General features: G+C 36.8%; 1 protein-coding gene across 6 annotated transcripts in view; it reads right to left on the minus strand.

Annotated features, from left to right (window-relative positions):
- PTPRM (protein tyrosine phosphatase receptor type M) overlaps positions 1–26,443 on the minus strand; it is a 526,420-nt gene that overhangs the window by 218,416 nt on the left and 281,561 nt on the right. For all 6 annotated transcript variants that reach the window (XM_088130895.1, XM_088130898.1, XM_088130896.1 and 3 more), the window contains exons 8-11: positions 16,342–16,650; positions 14,872–14,981; positions 11,483–11,684; positions 4,443–4,545 (exon numbers count right to left, since the gene is read on the minus strand). In XM_088130895.1, the coding sequence (XP_087987021.1) occupies positions 4,443–4,545; positions 11,483–11,684; positions 14,872–14,981; positions 16,342–16,650 (724 nt within the window). The remainder of the gene's footprint in view (positions 1–4,442; positions 4,546–11,482; positions 11,685–14,871; positions 14,982–16,341; positions 16,651–26,443) is intronic.

Genomic DNA, 26,443 nt, shown 5'->3' on the forward strand with positions numbered 1-26,443 from the left:
AACACTGTTGCATCCCCTCCTCAAGAAACCATCACTGGATCCCACCATATTGGACAATTTATATCCAGTCTCCCACCTCCCCTTTTTAGGGAAGGTGGTTGAGAAGGTGGTGGTGTTGCAGCTCCAGAGGATCCTGGAGGAAACGGATTATCTGGATCTTTTTCAGTCAGGGTTCAGGCCCGGATTTGGGACAGAAATGGCATTGGTTGCACTCATGGATGATATCTGGCGGAAGTGGGATGGGGGTAGTACATCCATCCTTGCTCTTCTTGACCTCTCAGCAACTTTCAATACCATTGACCATTTGGATTGACTTGGGAAGTTGGGAATGGGTGGCACAGTTTTGTGCTGGTTATCTTCCTCCAAGGTTGATCCCAATTGATGTTGACTGGGAGTGAGAGGCTCAACCCATAGCCCCTCCATTGTGGGATGCCACAGGGTTTGGTACTCTCTCCGCTCCTCTGTAACATCTATATGAAACCACGGGGTGAGATCATCCATCACCATGGGAGGAGGTATCATCAATATGCAGATGATACCCAGTTATACATCTCCATCCTGGGTGACTTGAGTGATGCCGTGACCACTCTTTCATGGTGCTTGGAGACTGTGGGGGTCTGGATGGGGTGCAACAGGCTTCAGCTGAACCCTAGTAACACAGAGTGGCTGTGGATTGGAGGACCCTCTGTATTCAGGAATTTACCATCTTTGGTTTTGGATGAGGTTACATTGCCCCAGACAGACCTAGTGCGTAATCTGGGGGTCTTCCTGGACTCACGACTCCTGCTCGAGGAGCAGGTGGCAGCTGTGGCCAGGAGGGCCTTTGCCCACCTTCATGTGGTGTGCTAGTTACACCCCTTCCTGGATCAGGAGACTCTCCGGTCAGTCACTCACGCCCTGGTCATCTCTCGGTTAGACTACTGCAATGCACTCTGCATAGGGCTACCCTTGAAGAGTATCCAGAAGCTACAGCTGGTTCAAAATGCAGTCATGCAGACAATCTTGGGTGCTCCAGGGATGGCACATATAACACCTCTGCTGCGGGAGCTGCATTGGGTGCCAGTTTGTTTCTGGGTCCAATTCAAGGTATTGGTTATCACCTTTAAAGCCTTATATGGCATGGATCCAGGTTACCTGAGGGACCATCTCACCCCCATCACATCAACCGGTCCCACCTGGTCAGACAGAGAGGGCATGCTGCGGACCCTGTCAGCGAGCGAATGTTGGCTGGCGGGGCCCAGGAGGAGAGCCTTCTCTGCTGTTGTCCCCGCCCTTTGGAATATTCTCCCCCCAAGGTGCAGTGGGCCCCTACCCTCTCGGTTTACCAGAAAGGACTTAAGACCTGACTTTGTCAGTTGGCATGGTGTCACAAGAGTTGTAATCAATCCTGGGGGTGGCTAGTGCCCTGATGACACTCCCTGAGCTGTTTGCCAATTTTATCATTCCTTAGAATTTATTTATTAATTATTTAAAATAGTTTTATATTATATTTTATCTCTTCTGTAAACCGCCCAGAGTTGCTTTTTAACAAGATGGGCAGTGACAAATTTGATATAGAAAAATAAATATATGATCAAAATGTCATCTTTAAAACTGTCATTGCTTCATTTTGTATTTTTAAAAGACAGTTCCATGTATAGAGCAATGCAATAATCCTAACTCAAAGGAAATATTCTTGTTAAATTTTATACAGATTTATTAGATGTTATATCTGATATTTTGAAGATAACCCTTTGGCCTAGTAGTATGAAATTTTAAAATTCTAAGGTTTTCTGCATTAATAAGAAAGAATATCCATGGAAGAAAACTACGATGAACTATCTGTGGTCTTGATTTAAAGTGACTAATCAATAAAGTATTAAAAACTGTATTACAAATCTGTTCAAGTTTAAATTCTCATATTTTCCATGAAAGCATGCTTGCTATACCTCAGAAAATGGAAACAAAATTCCCTCAGAATTAACATGGTAGTTGCATATTCTTTGTTGGAGCGAATGCAGAGAGAAAAGGAATTTACTATATATCTGAAACACAGGTTGAACCTCTTTTCATTGGCTGAATTTTATACTGAAAGCAGGCAGTACTTAGTCATTTAATCTTTATATACTCAGAATATTTACATATATGAGGATGACAAGAATTCACTTAGCAAATTGAAGATATCAGCCAATATTAAGATACATTCTTTTGATATGGAGGGCAAAGGTATGCAGATAAGATTTAGTTAAGAGACTAAAAGTGTGTGTGTGTGTGTGGGGGGGGGAATTGAAATAAGAGTTCAAACAAGTTCAAAATGATTTTCCAAAATTCTTTAAGCAAGATCATAGAATGAACAATCTCCACGTTTTGTATAGATTAATAAAGATTACAATAATAAATGAAATTGTATTTCTAAAAGCTAACAGTTTGCTTTTGAGGATTTACATTAAGTGATAGCAGTTTGTTCAGAAGAGTTCTATAGAATTGTTTTCTTTTTAAAAAGCTTCTTAAATTCATTATGCCATGTAGTCAGTTCCTGAAGATGTTGCAACTCTAACTGAAGTGGACTGAATCCAAATAAAGTTAAAACAGAAAGCAACATTCTAATTTTATATTTCTCCTAGGTGTAAAGATAAAAGGAGGTATAAATTGTAAACAAGCAGTCCTAGGCAATAATGTGCTAGAATTTGTGCTTACTTTCTTTCTACCTTTCTCCCTCTATCTGTCAGAGGAATTAAAGATTTTTATGTGACAGAACTGATGTATTGATCAATAAAGCAACAACAATCATTTACACTGAAAAGTTTAGAAGAGTTCCAAGAAACTGCATTAACCATGCCAGATAGCTACAGCAGGATCAATAGACAGCCATTGCACTTAGTGAAGAACATAAAGTACGGCTACATTTTTCTTACTCAGAATGAATACAGATTAAAGTAACAATCAACTGGGAAAATCTGTTGCTCAAAGCCCTTTAGAATGAACATAGATGTGACAATCTTGTCCCCACCTTTTAAAAATGAGGCTTCTGGAAACTGAATTACTTATCTGAAGTTCAACAATGCCCCCGTCTAACTATAACTAAAGATGTATTTTTATATTTTATCCTTGAATGACTTTACAATCTATGTCATTAACAATGAAAGGATAAGGCATTGTTTTTATTTAAAAGACAATACAGTATTATATATAATTTCTGTTTCAAGAAAAAAGAGTGGAAAATGCAATTTTAAAAAGTCACTGTAGAAGGGTTCAGAAAGCCTCATCTCATCTTATGCAGTCCTTCATAATTTTAATTGTTTAGTTCTGATGCTGAAAGTACGATGTGCAGGAGAAATTCCATGTAATTGAGCATCAGTGTTTCCTCCCACGCTTAACCTCATATGGTGAAATAAAAACCTATATTCTCTAATATTATCTTTATCCCCTGCCCAGCCCATAGGGAATATTGTGCTATCAGTGGGTAGCTGAAGAAAGTTAGCATCCGGTCCTCCATACTATTTGCTAATTAGCAAAGAAGAAATTCCACAATAATAAATAGGATTGATTAGATTTATTTTCCTTTTTACTGCCAATGTAACTGACACAGTATCCAGAATTCCATCTGGTAATTTTACCTACTATTTAAATATCAAAAGAGTACATCTTAATTTTTAGCCAAAAGAGCTCAAGCACAAGAAACAGCTCAAGCTAGAAATATTTGAACTTGCTTAAATAATGAAAAACAAGATAGAAAATGCTTAGCACTGGAGGAAAAACATTCACATGGCATTTTACGATTTGCAAAACATTTGACTTAGATTATTTTGCTGTAACTCTTACAGCAATTCTGCAGCATATTATTAAACTTATCATCATATTGCAGATTAGCAAGCTGAGGTTGAAAGACTACCTGGCCTAACACTATTTAGTGACCTCCCAACAGAGGTAAGGTAGATTTACAGCTCAGTCTCTTAGCTTTCAAACAGGTTGAACATTCTAAAGATGAATTTTGGGGGATATTGTTATATTCCTTCTTCCTTCCTAACTTGATTATGATCTAATTTAGTTTTTAAATTTCCTAGCATCTCAGCTGATTACCTGAAATAATGATGATTAAATCCTCAGTTGCAAAAGAGAGATTAGTTATAGAAAACATAGTTGCAGAGGACAAAATAATGATGCACTCTTGAACTCACAGCATTGCAATAAGCAATTACCTTGTTGAAGTAAAGAAGCCACCCACGTAAGAGTACTGCAGCTTTGTTCTTTATTTTCAAAGACTAAGTTCTGAAATCCTCCACATAAATACCTGAGTGCTCTACATCAAAGGATTTTCTTACTTGTATGCCATTTAGTTTAATTAGAGATAATGCAAACATGGATTTAAACTGTGCTGAATTAGAAAAGATCCCCAGAAAACACTGTCAAGAAATTAATCAATTTTGTTTTAATCTTGTACATCTTCCCCAACACCACAATACCTGACTGGTGCACCTCTGCTTTGTGCAGGCTTCAGCAGAACTGTCACAGTACTGTCCGTTTGATTTAAAGGTATTTCCAGTTCATAGGGTGGCATAGAAGGTGCTAGACAAACAAGAACACATGAAGCAACTCATTTAATGTCTTTCATATCATCTAGATCCTAAAATAATCTTCTTCCTAAAATAATGTTTAGAGCAGGGCCATCCACCCAGAGTATTCTAAACCAATTTCTCTATCTTCAATGAACTTGTCAGCCTACCAATAACCATGTTGCTCTTCTGTTAGGATATCCTTCTATGTAAGAACACTCAATAGTGAGTTCATGAACAATCTGAGTTTATATGAAGTCTGATTATTTAACCATTTACATTAATCTTTAATCTGTTAATTTAGGAATTATTATCTTTTCTGGACACCAAGATAACTTACTCTGTTGTTAGTCAGGACTGAACTAAAGAAAAGCTTAAATTTATATTCCCAAAGATGCTCTCCATATTCCACTTTTGTCAGGGCATGCTGCTTTAGGTTTTCATCTTTCTTATGTCCTAATTTGTATCCAGATTTCTCAGATAGTCCTTCTAACTTGACTGATAAAGTGTGTAGCCTTAAAACAGAATCAAATTGTTGGGTATCCTTTTGATATCCTCAATTTCATAGAGCAGACATCAACGATGAATACTTTTTTTTTAGTCTATTCCTTTCAAAAGGAAGTTAAGAGAACTTCATTTTCTATGAGGGGCCACACTTTTCTAAGTTTCTTGTAATCAATAATAATTTAATTAATTCCATTATTCTGTTGCTGGTGATGCAATAAGATTTTAAAAAATTAATTTAACAGTAACAGCTGGTAGGTTGACAGTTGAGTTTCAGCAGTACACTATTTTCAGTATTGATTGAGGAAAAGTTAAGCTTGTCCCTGCTAATACAGGCATTTTAATGAAATTTTCTACATTATTATTTAATAATTCTGCAAATAATAGAAGTTACAGACTATTGAATATGGCTGTTGGTAAGTAACAAAAATCAAGGTATCAGTCTGTAAACTACTTAGGATTATTATATTAAGAAAGGCAGCCATATAATTTTCTAAACAAATAAACAAACAAGCAAACAAAAGTCCTGTTCATTTTAGAGTTTAAAATACGATTGGATTGGGCATATTGGAATATATAAGTTTAAATGTAGTGTGCTTAACCATCTTAAGTTTGTCCTAATTATGCTTTCCTTAAAATTCAGAAAAATTGAACAGCGCTCACATCACTTTCCAAGAATAGATCCTAACGTTACTGGCACAAGAAACTACTGATTTCAGAACTTTTGAGAAATAATCCATGTTTTATTTCTTGGGATTTCAGGTGGTAAACATATATACTTAATAGAATCTGTAAATAAAATATATGCCTAAGTAACAGTACACAATACTATATGATGCCTTACTAAAACTATTTCACTAATTAACTCTGTCATTAAGTTTGTTAGAGTTACTGACGCTCTGATAACTATGCTTAAAAAAAAGCATCGCTATGGACATGGGGCTAGGACTGACTACTGAGGCTATATAGCACACTAGCTTTTAAATAATACTCTGGCTACCAGTGTATTTCTAAACATAATCTAAATGGCTTGAGCTAACATTCAAAATAGCAAACTGATTTGCCTTCAGTTGCCCCTAACTTTACTTCTTTCATCAGAGACCCTCATTCCTCTCTCTTTCTTCCATCCAAAATCAAGTAGAGGTTACCCAAGAGAAAGTATTTCAGTTATAATGCATATGCATATAGATATCCACTGTAAAAGGCTGATATTTGGAGGTGCCAGGTAAATGCTTTTTTCTAGGCCTAAGCCTCTTGCTAGTTGTGCTGCTTTCAACTTTTTAATACTTCACTTATATTGTTGTTATTGATTTTTTTTATTGGACACTGTTTTATAACTGAAGCACTATTGTTTTATAACTGGGAGTTTATTAAATTGAAGGTTGCACAAAAATGGTTTTAATACATGTAATAAGTAAAATAAAATCTCCTTCAAACTGAGATAAACTTCTGGTGATTTCATGGGCCTATCTTTGTAAAGGTAGTCTTTGGGTTACGATGGCAGTTAGGATCAGGATTGCCATCGCTAAGCAATATGGTTGTAAAGTGCAACATCATGTGATTACATTGCTCAGTGATGACGGGGGGGAGCCCAGAGCAGGCCATCTGAGAGTTGGGGGAGACCGAGGGAGGGGGTGCTATGGCACCGCGTGAGGGCAGGAAGGCCATGGGGTGGAGAGCACAGCATGAGTGCGAGCACAGGAAAGCCAGGGGGACTCACCAGAGCAACTTGCAACCTTTCTGGCCAGCTTCCCCATTCACGTTGCTTGTGGTAAGCTGGCAGGGAAGGTTGCAATTGGCAATCATGTGACCACAGTTCCCTGTGACATCATAATCGTGAGCCAGGCATCTGATGCCTGGATTGCAATCACATGACTGCAGAGATGTTGAGTTGGCCAAAACTTCGAAGATCATTTGTATGTCCATTTTTTCAGTGCTGCTGTAACTTTGAACAGTCATTGAATGAATGGACATTAGCTGAGGACTACCTGTGGTTCTGAGCATGAAACTGAGCAAACTCAGGGAGGCAGTGAAGGACAGGAAGACCTGGCGCAATATGGTTCATGGGGTCACGAAGAGTCGGACACGACTTAACGACTAAACAACAACAACCTGTGGTTCTATTTGCAGCAATACCAAAGTGGTTTGCCACTCTTTCTGAGACTTCTTTTTGACCTCCCAGGCTTGCCTATCACCCTGGGATTCTCTGACGGGTCCCATCCAAGTATTATCTAGACTATGTGCTTGAGAGAGCAATACTAATGCATAATGCATAAAAATATTTGTCAGCCTATAGTCCAAACACACCTCTGGAATTATTTATTTTGGTTGGTCGCATAGTCAGACAGATATTTAGACTGGATTTGGCATTTTTATCCAAGTCCTTCCCAAGGACCTGGGATAGGCAGATGTTGTTGTTTGATGGTGTTAAAGGTGTTGTCACAGGATGTAAGCCATTCCAAGTAAAGCTGCCTTTTGCAATTGACTGATAGTGATTTTGTCAATGCAGATGGTCTTCAAGTGGTGCTCCAGATGTTTTGGGATTGCACCTAAGGAGCCTATAACTACTGGTACTATCTTTGCTTTCTTTTCCCAAAACTGTTCTACTTCTATTTGCAGGTCTTTGTATTTTGTGATTTTTTCCAGTTCTTTGTCTTCTATTCTGCTGTTTCTAGATATTGCAATGTCCACTATCCAGGCTTTTTTGTCTTTCTTATCAACAATTTTTAACTCACGGGTGTTAATATGGCAGGTGCTTGTCTGTTTGAATTCTAAGGTCCCAGGGAACTCAGCTTCTTCATTTTCTATTACTTTATCTGTTTTGTGATTCTACCAGTTCTTGTTTGCAGGCCAATGGTATTTCTTGCAGACATTCCAATGCACCATTGTTGCCACTTTGTCATGCTGTTGTTTGTAGTCAGTCTGTGCGATCTTCTTGCAGCAGCTGACTAGGAGGTCCACTGTTCCTTCAGCTTCTTTGCAGAGGCAGCATTTGCTGCGGTTGCTGTCTTCTCAATTCTGGCTTTGTATGCATTTGTTCATAGGTCTTGTCTTGTGCAGTCACAATTAGCTCCTCCATCTCTTTCTTCAACTTTCCTGCTCTTAGCCATTGCCAGGTCTTGTTGTTATCTGCTTTGCCTGCTAGTTTCTTTTGTGTACTGGCCATGTAGTACGTTGACTTGCCATGTCTCTTTTCTATTCTTCATTTGGTCTTTCTTGTAGGCCAGTCTTCAGTATTCAGTAAGCCTTCATGGTATAGTAGCTTCAGTGCATCTTCTTCACTGTCCTTCAGATATTCTTCCAATGTCCTTTTTTCTTCTTCAACTGTCTGGTATGCTTGCAATATTCAACACCCACTTACCCTATTTGGTAAGTAGAGTCTGTCAATGTTGCTGTGTAGACGAAGGGCATGATTCATTGCCATTATTTTTCTGGTCTTCCTATCCTGGGCTTCTAGTTCTGCTTGAGTCCAGTCCACTATTCCAGCTGTGTATCTAATGACTGGAATTGCCCAGGTGTTAATTGCACTGATGGCATTTCCTCCACTGAGTTTAGACTAAGATATTCTTCACTCTCACGATCACTTTGTATGCATCTACTAACCTTCTTCTTGACTTTAATGTGCTTGATGTTGTCGCTTGAAGGATGCCCAGGTGTTTGTAGTGAGTGATCTTCTTCATCCAGCCTCTTGATGTTATTTCCACAGGGCATCCTGATTCCTTCAGTTTTCACTATTTTGCCCCTATTGATGGTATGGGGGGCACATCTGTCCAGTCCAAACTCCATTGTAATATCTTGGCTCTATATTCAGACACTGTTGAGCAGTGATTCTATTTCAGATGGTGTTTTTTCATACAGCTTCAGATAGTCCATGTAAAGGAGGTAGGATAGCCTGGCAGATGCTTTTGATGTTTGATAGCCATGGCCTAACTTGTTCAGTATTGTTGACAGAGGAATCAATGCAATGACAAACAGTAGTGAGCTAGTGAGTCTCCTTGAAAGATTCATCTCTTGATATTAACCTCTCCCAGTCTATCACCATTGACCAGCAACTGTGTCTTCCATTGTGCCATTGATCTGTGAGCAAAGCTTCTGATGTTTCTACTGACTCCTGTTATTTCTAGGCACTTCATTATCCAATCATGTGGCAGGGAGTTGAATGCCTTCTTGTAATCAATCCAAGTTACATTCAAGTTGGTCTTCCTTCTCTTGCAATTTTCAAAATCATCTTGTCAATTAAGAGCTGATCATTTATTCCTCTGCTGTTTGGGCAGTTTCCTTTCTGCTCAGATGGAAAGAGCTTGTTTTCAACTAGATGCTGTTGGACTGTATCAATTGCCATACCAGTTAGCAATTCAAAAGTTGTTGGTAAACAGATAATTGGCCTGTAGTTGCCTGGTGCTGCCCCTTTTGTTGGATTTTTCATTGTCAGTTAGGTTTTGCCAGATGTTAATCAATCTTCAATTTCACTTCCTTGCAGTATGTTGTTAAACTGCTTGGCAATGAGTGGGTGCAGAGCAGTCAGCTGTTTCAACCAAAACTATGCAGTTCATTTTCACCTGGTGCTGACCAATTTTTGATCTTCCTTGCCCTTTTCTCCACCATTTCTGCTGTTATTATTATTTCATGTCAGCTTCTTTTTTATTCTTATCCACCTCCTTTATCCAAGCTTCATTCTTGTTGTATTTCTTTGGGTTGTGCCACAGCTGAGCCCAGAACCACACTGTTTCTTGTTTGTCAGGTGTTGACTGGTTCATTGCAGTCTCTCCATTGATCGATCGGTAGAAACATTTCTAATTCAATTGAAATTGGAGATACTGAATTTCGCGTGCAATTTGAGCTTTGTATCTGCTGATCTTCTTGGCTATGGCTGTTATCTGCTGCTTTATTATTCCCAGTGCTTCTTTGATCTTCCTTGTTTCTAGGTGATATTTCTTGATCAGGTATTCTTTGGTCTTCTTGTTCTTCAGCTTTTTTTCTTTCATCTGTTCTAGCTTGCTTGCATCTGATCTTAGTATGCTGATCTTATTTTCCAACCTGATCTTCCATTTTGATGGTGCACTATTTCTTGTTTGTTGATTTTGCACCCAAGGTATTCAATTATAACTGCAGCCATGCTGTACATTATTTGATTTGTTTCTTGAAGTGAGCTGGTGCTTATATTTGATATTACAGTATTGGTATATTTTAATACTTGTGCTAGCTGTTTCTTTGTAACAAGCTTCAATGCAGGCATCCTTATTCTGTTCTTTTTGTGCTGTTCTAGATATTCAGTTATTCTTTGTTTCAATTCCTGTTTTTTAATCCGAGGGCTTTGTTCTTTCTGAGGAGAAGGCAGAGGAGAGGGTGCCTGGTTTGGGAATGAAAACAATTCAATAGCTATGCTGGCTTCCTTTACTGCCGATTGCCCCTGGTTTGCCTCTATAGTCTGAGCTACTTCTGGTAAGGCTTCGGTTTCTTTACCCTAGGCAAACCTTTGCAGTTCTTCCAATTCTACTTCTGTGAATGCTTTATTTCATATTATAAATCAACATTGATCTGCTAGCCTGTTATTTCTGATTCTGGATGTTGTTCTTTCCAGAACTGGTACATTCTTTTCAGATATAGTCTTCTGGTTGGACTTAATTTGTAACAGAAGATCATTATTTCACTGTTTTCAGTCTTCATATATTTGCAACAGATAAACAATTTTTCTTCCAGTAGTCCTGCAGCTGCTGGCCCTGGTTGCTCAGCCAACAGTCCTAAGTCTTGCAGCCCACTTGTCACCAGATGTCCAGGAACTAGAACACCTAGCGCGGTGCTTGTTGACCAGGCAACTACCAATTCTGTACAGGTTTCTGTAAATTACTTCTCACCATATTGTGTATGGGAGAGACACATTTCTTTTGGCTCCTCTGATGAGACCAGTATGGTTGAACCTCTGGCATAGTTCTCATCCTCCTCAGAGCACACAAGTCCCACACCCATGTCCAAGTAGTGCCTCACTGGGTGATATTATTATTATTATTATTATTATTATTATTATTATGTATATGACCGCCCATCTCACTTGCATGTGACTCTGGGTAATGTATATAGTTAAAACACATGCTACATAGGGGAAAGATGTTGTATACTAAATAATCTAAAAATGATCAGAAACTTGTAAATTGACCAAAAAACCCACCTTTTATTAATATAGATATGAGTTGAATGTTTTCATGTTTGATTATCTTAGTTTGTCTCAACATTCTTAAAATTCAGTTACATAAATTCATATCAATAATACTTTTGTATAGAAAGGGATGTGTACAAAAATGTTTAGATACCATTGTTTAGAAAGGAAATATATTTTAATTTCATGTTCCTGTCCTCCTTAATAAAGTTGTAAAATTTACAAATTTTAAACAATTTAAAACTGATGTAACATTTATCATAATGGAAATGTTGCTGATTTTAAATGATACCTGATATCTTTGTGGTGAATTGACTTATTACAGGTGGTCCAAACCCTTTGGCTGTACTGGCTCGTATAGTGAAAGAATAAGTAGTTCCAGGATACAGTCCAAAAAACAGGTAATGTGTCTCATTCCCGTGCTTTAGAACCCGTCCACTTTGGTTTGATAAATCTATTTCTGGGTCAAAGGAGCTGACAGCCTTGTATGTGACCTGCAAAAGAATACCAATATCATCAGAAGTTGGACAAAGATTGCATTTTAATTCATTAAATCTTTTAGACTGCAATGTCGACATCTTGTGATAAGTTATTTTACTCTTAAGGGTTTCAAATCTGAAATACAATGATAGAACACAGATTCAAACAAAAGTATGATGAGTTATTTTTTTAGGCACAGGAGCTTAGATTACAATTGTAACTACTATGAGAATGCAATAGTTTGATCATACTTATTTAATTAATTTAAGAATATTTGTAAGCTACTCCACTCTAAATGGATTCTGGGAGGTTAACAACAAAGCACAAAAATGAATTGGATAAATAAACAGTATCAAGCATTAAAAACAATATAATTGACAATATGATGGCCACCCAACAATCAACTAAAGGCATACATTTAACCTGTTAAAATAATTCAAGCAAGGTTGGGGCATGAACCTCTAGGGAGAGGAGACCCAAAGAGCAAGAGCTACTACAAAAGTCCTACTACTTAGTCCATATCCCATGTACCTCGTTGGGGGAGGGACTCTCAAAAGACCCTTTCTAGATGTCTGAATTGGATAGGTAGATTCATTTCTGGCAAGGTAAATTGACACTACTGTGCTTTCTGATTTCTCCCCACATTCCTAATCATTCCATCCAGTCTAAGCCAATGCTAATATTAAGGAATTACCTGGAAGTCCTGGTGCTATATTAGCTAGGTTAAATAAACAAGCAAAAAACCCAAGAACAACAATATAATTGCAAGAGGCAAGATAACACTCCAACCATGGGATGTAGAACAGACAGAATACTTGCAATCACTATTCTTGAAATAGCCATGTTTTGTTTGAAAGTTGTAACAAAATAGTTTGCCTTGTTCAATGCTCAAAAGCATTCAGAATAAACACCTTTTTTCAAGCTTATGAGGCTTGACTGATAGTACAGCTCACAAAATTTTGTTTCAGCTACAAACTGCTTCTTCAGAGGCAATTCTTGCATAATATTTCCCCATTATATCTCCTATGTTGTTTCTCATTCTGTTTCGAAAGACTATGGATTTAGATGGTCTAGATCAGCCTTTCTCAACATTTTTATCCTGCAGGAATTCTTGAAATAATGTTCAGGTCTCAGGGAACCCCGGCATAAACATTTTTAAAAAATCACTATACAATTAACTTCTAACCTATTCAATCCACATTTTACAACATTTACAACAGCAAAACAGCAGGCCAGCAGCTGAGTGAGGGCATGTAAAAGTTCCTGCCACTACAAGTGGAAGCCATAGAAACCTCTCACAGAATCGTAGCTCAGAAAGGCTGGTTTAGACATAAAATAAATCACAAGAAGAATAACTTTTTCATTACCAAGAAAATTTTAATTATCTAATGTAGTCAGTTTTAGGGATTTTTCCACAGTAAATTATCTCTTCTTTTATAATAAAATAGCTTTTCACAACTAGTTGTAAAACTTGAAAGCTTTGTAAAGCCAAATTAGATATTTTTCTTTTATTTTGTTTTTCCATAGCATTTCAACATCTCTTTCTGCAGATGAAGTAAAAAACATGCTAATTTGGTCAGATAAGAGATTTGACAGTGATTATAGGCTGACAACAAAATATGTATAATCCTTTGTCAGTATATTTACCCAAGATATCTAAGGGCAGAGGTGCCCTACAGTACTTCTGTTAAACTAACAAATAACATATAATTTTGTTGAATTTGCATTTTAAGAAATGAGATGTTCTATTATTTTCTGTTATAATAAAATTGTAAAAATGCAGTAATGGCAGTGGTGTCCTGTAACCAGCTCGTATTGGCTCGCGAGAGACTATTGTTAAATTTTTAGAATTTTTTGAGCAGGTTGAAAGCAGAGCCGAGCTATGCCTAGTGTGCCGATCAGCTGCTTCATGGCTAGCAGTGTGGCATGGCGGCAACCATGGAGCCAGCAGAGACGGTTCTTAAATATTTACCAGCACACCACTGAATAATAGTCAGCATTAGATTCTCTTTCTCTTTTTACCCTTCAATATTAGGCTAGTCTACCTTTGGTAAAACCCATGTATTCATGTATATGACTGGCCAGAATAATACTCCAGGCTTGATAATTAACAGAGTTTAATAATCCTGGTAAGTTTTATTTTATTACAAAGTCTGCAAAGAGTTTATAGGGAAAAACAGTGACCTCTAACATGGGAAGGAAGATATGTGAATGCTACTTCATTTTGTCTACCAATAATCAGTACTGAATTGAAAGATTCTCTGTACAAGCTGCCTTGAATTAGAAGTCTCTTATGTTCCTGTTTTTCTACAGCTATTCAAGTCTCAGGGTCAACACGTACTCAGATTAAAAATATGACTGCAAGATCCTTGGAAAGGATGGCACAGTATCCACATATTGTATTTTTATCATTTTGTTAGGAAACAGGTAAGACAGCTTTAATATGGAGTAGACATATTCCCATATAATGCAACTGGATTAAACATTTCCTTTGTTGATGTCTCCTGAATATTTCTTGCCTTGATCTTTCTAACAAGCCCTCTAAAAGTCACCTTGAACCAATATTAAATTCTGTTTGTTTAAAGATCAACTCTCCTGCTTTCCTTTTATCACTTTATCAGAGATTCAAGATCTATGAAAAAATCCTAATTTCTGCTAGGTAAATTTGAAAGAATCAGGAATAAACCCTTCATGGGTATATAATATTAAAAATATCTGACCATAGTATCAAATCAAAGTGACAGTATAAAAATACTGCAACCTTGTTAGATTCCTATCAATTAGTAGAAAAGAGGAGTTGGCATAAAATAATTTGGGAACAGAATGAGATGGGATGGAGAAAATTTGTTTACACACCCAAGGTGATAAAGGGGGTGTAATGATAAAGAGATTTGCCTAGAAAGTAGAGTTGAGGCACACATATAACCCTATTGCACTTATCAGACAAAAAATATTATGGAAGTACAAGCAGCACAGCTATCACAAGTTCCAAAAATTAACACCTTATGTTGAGATTGTTATGTACTACATTATATTTTTCCTCTGTGATTTTCTGGTGTCTAATTAAAATGCTAAAGCAGCATGAGTGTAATTAAAAACTGCATTCTGCAACAATGGGTCAAACCATCAGATATATAAGAAGAGTACTTTATGATATTTATTAAAATCAAGCCCATACTTAAACAGTATGATCTAACATACTTCATATAAAGTGATCACTCCATAGGTTTGTACTGGTTCCTTCCACTGAAGAAAAATCTTCTCCTCAAAAGCATTTCCCTGGATAGACTCAAGTGGAACAGCACTTGGAACTAATGGATAAAAGAATACAGATGTTTAACAAAGTACACTGTAACTTAGGAACACTGACCTTTCATTGTTAAGATTACAGAAATCATTTTGAATGACACTCATAAGATGTATTCAGGCAGTTCTAAAGAAGCAATGGTTTTCAGTGGCAAAACATCTGGTGAAGAGTTCTGTCCTATGAACTGCTTCAGCAAAATAGTTAAAATCATGTAGTTGATCTATCACTAGAAGAGCTAATGAACTCTACAACTGCATGGTATTATTAAAGCAAGATATATAGGTTCAAGTCTCCAGTTGTTCTTCTGCAGCATGGAAGACTCTACAATTGCATCTGGTAAATAAATATCTACATGTTATCTAAGTAAATGCTGATTTCTGTATTTAAAGAATAGCATATTGCGGTGTTTCTCAACCTTGGTAACTTTAAGACATATGGACTTCAACTCCCAGAGTTGGCTGGGGAATTCTGGGAGTTGAAGTCCACACATCTTAAAGTTGCCAAGGTTGAGAAATGCTGGCATATTGATTTGTTTCACGGGGTCTGAGATTTTTTAGTTTTTCTTGCTATTGCTGCTAAGAAAATATTTAAAAAGACACTGTACCTGTTATTCCAAAATTTTCCCATAATGAGCAAATGGATATTTGCATTCAGTGTGTGAAAAAACTGTCCTGAGAAGAGACTGAAGTGCTTTCTTTATGAAATACCAGGTTCTTTGGAGATATGACTTAACTTTTTTACTAAAACCATAGCATACATGCATACATATCTGAATATATCTTCTCATGTCAGTCCATTCAACTATAGATTCTCTCTTAACAAAATACACTTACATATTTATGTATACCGACAAGAATAAAGTCATGTTCATTGGGTTTGTCTACTGCAGTATACAGAAGTCAAAGCCCTTATATGGGACCATTTCCTGAGTTGAAATTCTAAGCTTTTTTTTCAATTGCTGATTGCTAACTTCCCAACTTCATTCCTTGCACATGGCTTTACTCACTTCATCCTGACCAAATATGAATCAGCAGTTCTATAAATATGTGTCTACTCTAGGGCTGGGCAAAGTTTTAGAAAGGCAGACTTCACATAGGGTGTTGCATAAGTGGAATGCCACTTCTGGAAACATTAAAACAGCCACAGCCTCTGGAAGACTTATGCAGCTGTGTTAAAAGGCTGTCTCCGGGTGTCTGTGTGTGCTTGTGCTTGTACAGACAATACTCTCACTGGGACTGCTAGTAAAGCAGCCACCAAACACTGTCAGGGAACTTCCCTCATGCAAAACACTTTTTAAAGACCCTCTTAGCAGAATTTCACTCTATTCATATTAAATGCTACAAACGTTACATTTTAAAACTCACCATCTTCATCAGTTTGTACCACAATTTCTTGGCTTTCTTTTCGTCCCTCAGGATTCATAAGAACAAGTTTGACACTGATATTAGTGTAGGGGGACAGATTAGTAATGGTGTGCTGAGGGTGTGAACTGTCAGTATCCCAGCTCACTTCTTCTCTAACTTGCTCCTGTCCACCAGCTTGGTAACGGTAATGGACTGTGAGGTTGTATCTATGGCAACGAGTTACATTGTACCCAAATGGCTCCCAGGTGATGGTGATTTGCCAGGATTTGATATCTACAACTTCAAGCTTTCTTGGACCATGCACAGGATCTGGAAAAAAGTGAAGGCGTACATTTGAACGTAAGCATTTGAAGATACTAAAGGGGAACTTTGCTTAGGCTCTTGTATTAGTATGAAATGACTTAATTTAAATTTTCCAAACTACTCTGTGAATAGGAATGTAAATATTGTTTGTATTTTCTGCTTCTCCAAACACTGCAATGCAATTCTCAGATTAATTTTTTTTTACATGAATACTGTGATAAAATAGAATAGAAAAGGGTTAAAAACTGTTTTGGAAAATAAATGTTTACTCTAAAATTTTTACTGTAAGGGAAGTCAAGTAGAAAACATACGTACATTTTCATGTACAAGAAAATTAATGTTAATTTTTGAACAAACTCAGGAAAAAAGTTGGAGAGTGAAATGAATATCCATAAAGAATATTTCTTTATGCATGCAGCTCAAATAATGATGAAGCAGCTTAACATTTTTTTCTGAGATCTCCAACAAGCAACAGGCAGACAGCAACAAGAGCTATGTTTAGTTTTGTTATATTAAAGTCATTTTTATGATGACAGTATCATAGGGAATTTTTTAAAAGTAATTTTATGACAGTTACTGCCTTGACTCTTCCATGAAAACCAAAATATTCTTTTTATTCATGCTGTCCAAACAGTTAAAGTCGATGGAAGTTTAAAAATACCATTCTCTTATATTATACTATAGGGTGGACTTGCTTTGTGTGTCTACAAAAATACTCTATAGAACGTAGTCAGTGGAGTTATTATACAAATGTAGCAGAATAATCTGATTTTTATTTCAGATGAAAGTACTCAAGAAGATAAAAGACAATTTCCTTGTTCACTAGCTGTACACTAAGATAAGTTTTAATGAGCCAGAAAATGCTTATAATAAACAGATTAATATGCATGTTCTAACTCATGTTTATTAATCAATGTATTTTCACTAAGAATTTTCTAAATAATTGCCATAAGAGTCCCCCACTTTTGGCTTGGAATGAATCTCTGTAAGCTTGCGATGTTCAAAGATTCTTCCATCTGCAAGAAAAATCACAAGCTATATACTCTTAATATTCACACCTACTGTTTTCAGCAACCATTTTTTGTTCAGGAAGCATTCAGGTTTTTGAGCTTAAATCCTTCTTACTTTCTCTAATTTCCAGTTCCAGTCATCTGTTTGGCAGATGTCTGCGGTGAAACTCCTTGTATATTTCTCATCTCAATTCCGTTTTTTGTCCTATTGGCTCTGATCTAGCAAACTTTTCGTGCAAATAACCATGATCACTGCTAATCCTGATTCTTAGTTCTGATCCATCTTAAGTGAAAAAGGAATTTAACCTATGCAAAAATGATGGTGTCAGGTATATCTGTTGAGCAGTCAGAGTAGGCAATAAGTCATATACATAGTGAGCATGAAAACTCAATTTTTCCCACCTTTCTGTGGTTAGTTACACAGGAAGAGAGGTGAAAATGAGGCTGGATGAGAGCTTAGCATCTCCCATTCAGTAATGATATTCAACTTGTTTCTCTCTCTCTGTTGGTTTTCAAGTACATTCCTACTCCACTATGCAAATAGGGGAAGGAGGTGATCATTGCACAGGCCAAATTCCTGGAGGAAAAACATTTCCAAAGTACTCTGAAAATTTAGATCCCATATAACCCATACAAAAGTGCTCCCCACCCATCTTAAATTCTATGTGGGAGAAAAGGAGCAATGCTTTCACAGTCCAGGTGATGTTCCTTGGTTGGCATACTCAGTTTCTCCTGAGTATCCTGCAATCAAAAGTTCGTTGTATTCCATGCAAGAATATATACAAAGAAAGATTTTTGGTTTTAACAACTGAAGTTTGAAAACTGGTTTTCAAGCGCAGTGTAATTAGGGAAATGAGTTAGATGATGTCTCTATCCAGTCTATGAAAGACGTATTTTCCAAGAACAGCATTGTTTAAAAAGAGGAATATGTTGGGCACACTATGTTCATTTCTGAAAGGCCTGATAGCATCAGATTCCATTCCAATTGCTTAGACTCCAACAACCAGATACATCTGTTTACTTAGACTATGCCCATATTAAATAGCTGTGCCTGCACACAACTGGAGCTGGACATATGCACATCTTACCCACAAAACAATCTATTGCAGCAGAGTATCTAGAGGCTTCCCAAAATATTTCAAAATTTCAAAAGAGGAAATATGCATTAGAAGAGATAGGACTACTCAAAATCCCATACAAATGATACAATCTGGTAGCACCTTTTCAGACTAACAAATTTTATTAAAATACATAATATTTTGTGAGCTACAGCTCACTTCATCAGATGCAAAGAGTGGCTAAACTGATATAGATTTAAATTGGGATGAGGAGGGGAGAGAAGGAGAGAAGGACAGGAAGGTTATACAAATTTGGGTTACGTGTGAGACAGATTAAAAGTACTTCTACCCTGCCTTATCCCAATTTAAATCCTACCTAAAATTTGTTAGTCTGAAAAGGTGTACCAGACTCTTTATGATTTTTGGCAATCACAGACTAAACGTGGGCCTCCTCCTACAGTGTATAGAAAAGCTAAAGAAAGTAAAAGTAAAATTTGTCAATTCCACTTGGTACAACATTGGCACAAAGATTTATGACCATTGTTGCCTGCTTTCTATTTTTCAGCGTTCAACATGAAGGTATTTGGTGTTTTTGATTTTGGAGGCTTTTGAGTGGGGGCATAGGGAATACTTTTTTTTACAAACTGTAGTGCAATATTCTTTAGATTTAAATATAAGCAATTGCTGGATTTGTGATCAAATACCCATAGATGCATATAGAGGGATTCCCATGTTAGTATATCAATTAAACCCTACTGAAATAACAGTTAAAAGAAACACACAGTGAATAATACACAGAAATGTCAATGACTATATTAGAGTATACCAGCCTCCCATTGGACTGGATTGTTTATAGCAGTGTTTCTCAACCTTGGCAGCTTGAAGATGTGTGGACTTGAACTCCCAGAATTCACCAGCCAACATGGCTGGCTGGGGAATTCTGGGAGTTGAACTCTACACATCTTCAAGCTACCAAGGTTGAGAAATGCTGGTTTACAGTATAATGGGTTGACATTCATAGGGAGGTCTAGTGATATGACTTACGTTACAAATGGAGCTTGAACAAACAATGGAAATGTTACTTCAGCTATGATACCACAAGATCATAATATCACAGGATATTATAGCCTAGCACTTTGATACACAATATCTTATAAAAAATGGGTTCTCTGCTTAGTGGGACAATATTTTATTTGTGGAGCCAAGACACACAAACATTTGCCACATAGATGGGGAGGGGATTATTATACTGATAACATTTGCCTCTATGAGAGACTTTCAGTTAGGTAATAGATGAAGTAAAGAGCAATAACTGAGATAGATATAAATTTTGCTATTATGATTCCAAACTAAAGAGTAGCCTGAACAATTAAGGAAATCAAGAAATGGAACTGTATTTTATATGAAGTTGCAAATGACATAGTAAATTGGGGTATTAGTGCTATTATGGCCTATTTAAGGAAGTGGCTGCAATTGAATAAATGACATACAAAACAGACAGGCTTTAGATTACATAACCACAAAAGAAAGTGTTTGTACTCTGATAAAAGAAGAATGTTATATTTTTATTCCTGATGCTACTAAAGAGGTTCATGAAGTGATCAATGATAAACAAACTACGGTGAAGAAATTATATGAAACTAAAGAGCCAGTTTGGTATAGCGGTTAAGGTGCTGGCCTAGAAACCAGGAGACTGTGAGTTCGTTTTAGGCCTCCCTTAGGCATAAAAGGGAGAGGGAGAGACAGAGGCGGGATAAAAATATAGCAATAATAAAAACGGGTCGTGCAATAGTTTAATAGGTTGGAAGAATGATTTTATTTCTATAAAACTTCTATGCAATTTTATATATTTGTAAACAGTATTTGTGTGAACTCAGTAATTTTTAATACAATTTTTATTGAAAATTTTAATTACAATAGTAAAAGCAAATACAAATTAAACTCAGAAAAAGGAGAAATACAGTGAAAAAATAAAGAGTACAAAGAAAGGAAAAAAAGAAGACAATAAGATAAAGAAAAGAAATAAAGAAGTGACTTCCGATCTTCATCACAAATATAAATAAATTTGATAACTCTTCACCCCTTATAAGGTTACAAACAAATATCTCTTCTTCCCATAACCCACCCCTTATCTATATGCAAATCCATAAATGAACTTTACAAGGGGTGGTGTCAGCAAAAAGTCTGTGAAGGGTCACCAGAGTTTTATAGAAACGTATGTTATTTTAACCTTGGTCAAGCAAACCAACTTTATGTTCCTTCCTTTTACTTCTGACAATCTTGATCTTTAATTCATTCAGATGTTGTTGTTGGATTTGGTCTCTCTTCAGTTTTTCTTTTTCCCATCCCAAAGGCTTCTTCGAGGCTTTAGCAAACCTCTTTTGTAAATCCAGTAAAAAGTCATTATCCAGGTCATTCTCTTGATTTATCATTTGTAATTCCACTTTGATTTTCGAAGCTTTCTTTGTGAATCCAGTAGAAAGTCCTTATCAGGATCATTCTCTTGGCTTGTCATTTGTATTTCCAGTTTAGCTGCCTTCTCTATCTTGTAATGCACACTCTTTATTATCCAGTATTTCTGGTTCTACTATTTCTGCATCAGGTTTTGTTTTGTTTTGTTTTTACGTCCGTCACTCTTTCATTAACATTTTTTGGACATAGTCTATCCATGGAAGCAGACACCATTGCTGACATTGCTGACACTGTAGCCACTAATTTCTGGCCCCATTCTTTGAAAATCTCCTGAAGTATTTCAAATATTATAGTGTTTTGTGTCATTTTGTAAATCTCTAACTGAAAACCAAAGGCAAGTTTACACTTTTTTTTCCTTTTCCTTTTCTGCCTGGAATCTTTATCCCTCTCTAGAGTCCAATTTCTGAAATCATAAAGTATCATATATCTGTTATGACTTAAGATAGACAAAACAATTTGTGTCCCACCTAAAGTTTCTTATTTAATTATTTCCAAAATATTATAGTAAAAGTCTCAAAATTCCAGATTAGTCTGGACCCTTAATTTGTTTATAACTTTCTTAGATCAAAATCTTATTTAGCTTTTTGCCATTTATTTCCAATTTTTAAACTTATGGTTAATTTTTTTTTTTTGTTTAAGAAGGAAGGTAAAGTCACCAAGTGGCTTTTCAAACTTGTCATTGCAAAGATCTCTAATAGCCTTAGTTAAATAAGCAATTTCCAAAAGCGATTAGAAAGCGAGGTTAGCAAACTCAGTGTCCTTTAAAAGGCTCAGCCATGATTGTGAGCATAATGACTGATCCCTGTGTCTCCCAGCGCTCAAATCCATGGAGAAGCAGCTGTCTGGAGCACATGTGAGTAATCTCCCATCCTCTCCTTCTCTGGAGATGTTCTGTAGAACCAGTCTACTTGCTGGTTCTTTGGTCTTTGCCACAGTTGTTGTCTCTGCTCTTTTGGAGACATGTTTAGTTTGCCTCTCCTGGAAGTCCTGAGCTCAATAATTGTTAAGATTGCAGCAAATCAATATTACTAATGTGTATGTTAGTAGTGTGAATGAATGTGTGAATTTGTTATAAAGCCAAAATAATATCAAGGGGAAGAGTATGCTGTAAGATCTAAAATGTTGGGAGAAACAGATGGAACAGAATCAAGATATGACCCTAGAGAAGAATATATTCATGCACAGAAGCAAGCCAACTGAAGAGATAGGAAGTCAATTTTGAAATCAGGCAAGGACCAGATGACAGCAACCAGAGATAAGAAAGTTAACTGCCATGCAACAAGTCACATATGACCCAGCAACCTAGTGCTCATCAAAAGGACAGATGAGATGGGATCATGCTGGAATGTGTGACAAAATGCAGCTGACAAAGGATAAAAAGGAAAACTGACTTGTTGGAAGACTTCTATTTAGGCTTCTGTGTTCCCCGACCTTCTGGCCAGTTTTGCAGTGGAGCAAGAGTATGATTTTGAGTATGTGTGTGTAGCAGTTGTAATTAATAAAGCTTTTCTAAATTATCAGAGACTCCATGTGCGCTCTGTTCTTTTGAGCATTTCATTACTGCAGAAGATCCTAAATTTCTGTATCTCTGTTGAAAGTGTGTCAGAATATCATCTAATTAATTCCTCCATTCTACTGACCAAGACCGAATGCCATGAAGCCTCAACTGCATCTATCTTGTCTCTGGAATAGGTAGAATGAAGACTATGTGGAATGTACCTTGAGTCAGTGGGCTGTTTGAAAGTGAATGAGCTATAAGAAGAGGTAACATCATTGTAATAGATTAACAGAAAAACAAAATAACAAAATCAAGCTTCAGTGAATCAGCCCATAACTAGGAAAGTGTGATTTAGATGTGCTACATTCTAAATCTCTCTCAAAAGCAGTTTACTTGGTAGGGCAACCATTTTGTATATTATATATAAATCTTACATGATATATTTATTTTCTTCTCACTTTGTGGAATTCTGTAGAAGGAAGGACCGATTACAAAGCTAGACCCTTCCCGCTTTATAACAGTTTGATTGAAGGAGTCATAGAGCTCAGCATGCTAGCCTATTATAAATTGGTCAGAATGGCATGAATCACATTGCTAATCCAGGACCACTGATTCATAGTAAGAGGCCAAAATTGCTTCCCTAAGGAGCACAAAATCTGTGATGCCTAAAGCTTTCTCTGGTACCTTTTTGCTATTCACCTGACGGCACCTGGAATATTTTTTATGCCGCTCTCTTTCTGCCAATTTCATCTAGGTATCAAGCAGTGAAATCTGACAGCTGCAGCTCACAGTCTTAGGTACCAGCTAGTCTAGTTGTAGCCTCTGGCACTTGAGCATCCTATTTAATCAATGGTCCTCGTTTCCTTGACAGTCAGTAACATGTGGTGGTTGTTTCTTTCCCAGAGAACAGAGCAAAAAACTAACTGATGGGATCAATTTCTATTGCAGGTTCCATTCACAGCTCATTCCACTGGAACTTCATACTTTACCTCCAATTACATCTACTGTGCTTTTTCAAAAACTCAATTTCAGAATCTGTGAGGTGTAATTTTAGGATCCTGTCATTAATAATCAAAAACTTGGGTTAGAAGCAAAGCACAGGGTGCAATGATTTTTTTCCTGCCCTGATGCTTCATTACAAACTTCAGGGGGATTGTGAAATAGAATCATAAAAATGAAAAGACAATGATATGGCTGTATATGTCTGCTTCACTGCTTATACAGAAAATTTTATACAGAATTTGGATAGAAGGCTTGGGTAAGATATGTTCAGGTCCCACCTCTCTAAGGCTCAAATCTTTCGACAAGCTGGATAGATGGATACTGCTTGCTCACTGGAAACCAATACACAGATATAAGCTGCCTGTGCTGCACAAGCACTAATGGCTCCTAACTTTCTAACGCAGTTTGGGTTGGGTTTTCCAGATTTTCCAGTATATAAAATTACTTCCTTTTTCCTCCTTTTGCTTGTCCATTCCAGCACAAAAAGTAATAGGAGGCTGAAATTGTGGGGATGTACCATATGCTATTAAAAGAGATAACCATTTAATTTAGAGATGGGACTTCTATTGTTACTCACTGTATTAATTAAACATGATGAAAATAGGGCATTTTTAAAAATGATCAATCCATAATACACTGAGCAAAATATGTAGGTAATATGTAATTCTGTGTACTTAAATTATGCGCTGTGAGAAAGTTAAGGCTGCGAAGAAAAGACTGCCTAATATATACAGTGGTACCTCAGGATACGAATGCCTCTACTAACGAACTTTTCGGGTTACGACCAGCTCTGGCCGCAAAAATTTACCTCGATGTGCGAACTCCGCCTCGGGGTACGGTCATTTTTCCACCCTGACACGTGGTCCGCGGCCATCTTTCCGCCCCTGACACGTCCGCGGCCATTTTTCCGCCGCACTGCGCGGCACCCGGCCATTTTCCCACCCCTGATGCGTGGTCCGCGGACGCCAGAACAGATTAACGGTAATTACATTGAACCTTATGGGAAAATTTGCTTCGGGGTTCGACCAGATTCGGAGGACGGAACGGATTAACCGGATTTACATTGAACCCTATGGGGAAATTTCCTTCGGGTTACGACCAAATCGTGATACGCCCAGAGTCACGGAACGGATTAAGTTCATATCCCGAGGTACCACTGTACATTGATATATTAGTTCTAAATGGCAAATACTTCACTTGCTGGAATTCTTGTATAACCACTAATTTCATCTTAATAAATCTTGCTAAAGAGAATTCTATGAGAGTCATGCCTATAAAAAATCACTCTTGGTTCAAGCAGCTGCTATTAAATGCTTGACAGTAATAAACATCACCAAGTAAGAATATGCCTCCTTCATTTTCTATTCATTCTCTGAATGCGGTTTACACTGTCATATTTTTAACTGGTCTGCCTGGCATCCTATGTACACCTCCTAGTTAGAGGCAATAAGCGTTTACTACAGCCACTATTATTTCATAGGGTTTGGGGTTTTCTTTTTTAACTTGTTTTCCTTCTTTCCTATCAGATACTTAAATGCTACACATGCACAAACACACACACAAAGAGTGTTTTGAAAGCAGTCAATAAACAAAACAAAAAATAATGCAGGAATAAGCAAGATCATAAGATTACATCATAACAAAATAAATAAAGCTGATCTATTAAAATGTCAATGAAAAAACTTTATTTCTCTCAATAAACATTATGTACATTGCCCTTTGGTCCTGATTGAAAGGTGGAATATAAATCTAATGAATAAGGAATTTTAGCAAAGAATGCGGAAAATCTGCAATATATATTAGAAAATGATGGAAATTTGTGGATATAAATCATATGGGTAGAGGTTGTAAATGATAAAACATGATATTTAAGAGCTATTGCAGAATTACAAAAACTTATTTGCATTTTTAACATTCTTTGCTTTATTTTTGTTCTGAATAGCTCTTTTTCATCTTGTTATTTTAACCAGCAATCTTACACGAGGAGTAAGCTGCACTGAGTACAGTGAGTCTTAATTCTCTCTACACCCTTGAAGTGGAGTTGCTAAAGGTTTATTTTGAAATTGTTTAAATTCTGTGACAATGTTTTAGGAAATATCTTTATTAAAAAGTGCTATATAAATATTGGATATTATTAATGAAATTTTTCAATCACTTGGATCAGCTGGCCTAATTTATAGCCTGTCATCCTAAAGCTAGGTTCATACTCTAAAATTTACGTTTTTCAAATATCATTGGTGAATTGGCAACAATTTCAGATGTAATATTTAAGCATGACAGCTCTTCTACGATTCCAGTCTATGGCATATAAGCCTCTAACAAGGCATAAGCTTTATGGTACATTAAACAAAACAGGTTTTGCAGGAAAATAGCCAATATTGTTTGCATTCTTCCACTATACATTACAAATTATCACCTAGTTTCACCACTTTAGTAGAATCCAGACTTCAGTGGGACAAATCTTTCTGGCATGACAAATCATAGGCTTCATTATGCTTATCCTTGGTCAGTAACAGCATATTCCTTTTGTAGTAATATCCTTCTGTAGTAGCACAAATGTATCTCAGATTTTTGTTTTATTTCTTCTGTATTCTTCAAAAATGCTAATCCAGTATTCCATCTCACACTGCCTTCTTCAATATTCTCAGGAAGAGTGCAGTTATCTGGCTTTCAGAAAATTTTGGTTTTAATTTTCTGAGAACATTCAGAAGCAAACTTTTTGCACATAAAAAACAAAACAAAATTGAGAATGTTTGCTC

This window comes from Python bivittatus, unplaced genomic scaffold (genome assembly GCF_059951505.1).
Source record: "Python bivittatus isolate LINGU-HERP-01145 unplaced genomic scaffold, Pbiv_v1 ctg000840_np1212, whole genome shotgun sequence".
In the NCBI taxonomy this organism is placed as follows: Eukaryota; Metazoa; Chordata; class Lepidosauria; order Squamata; family Pythonidae; genus Python; species Python bivittatus.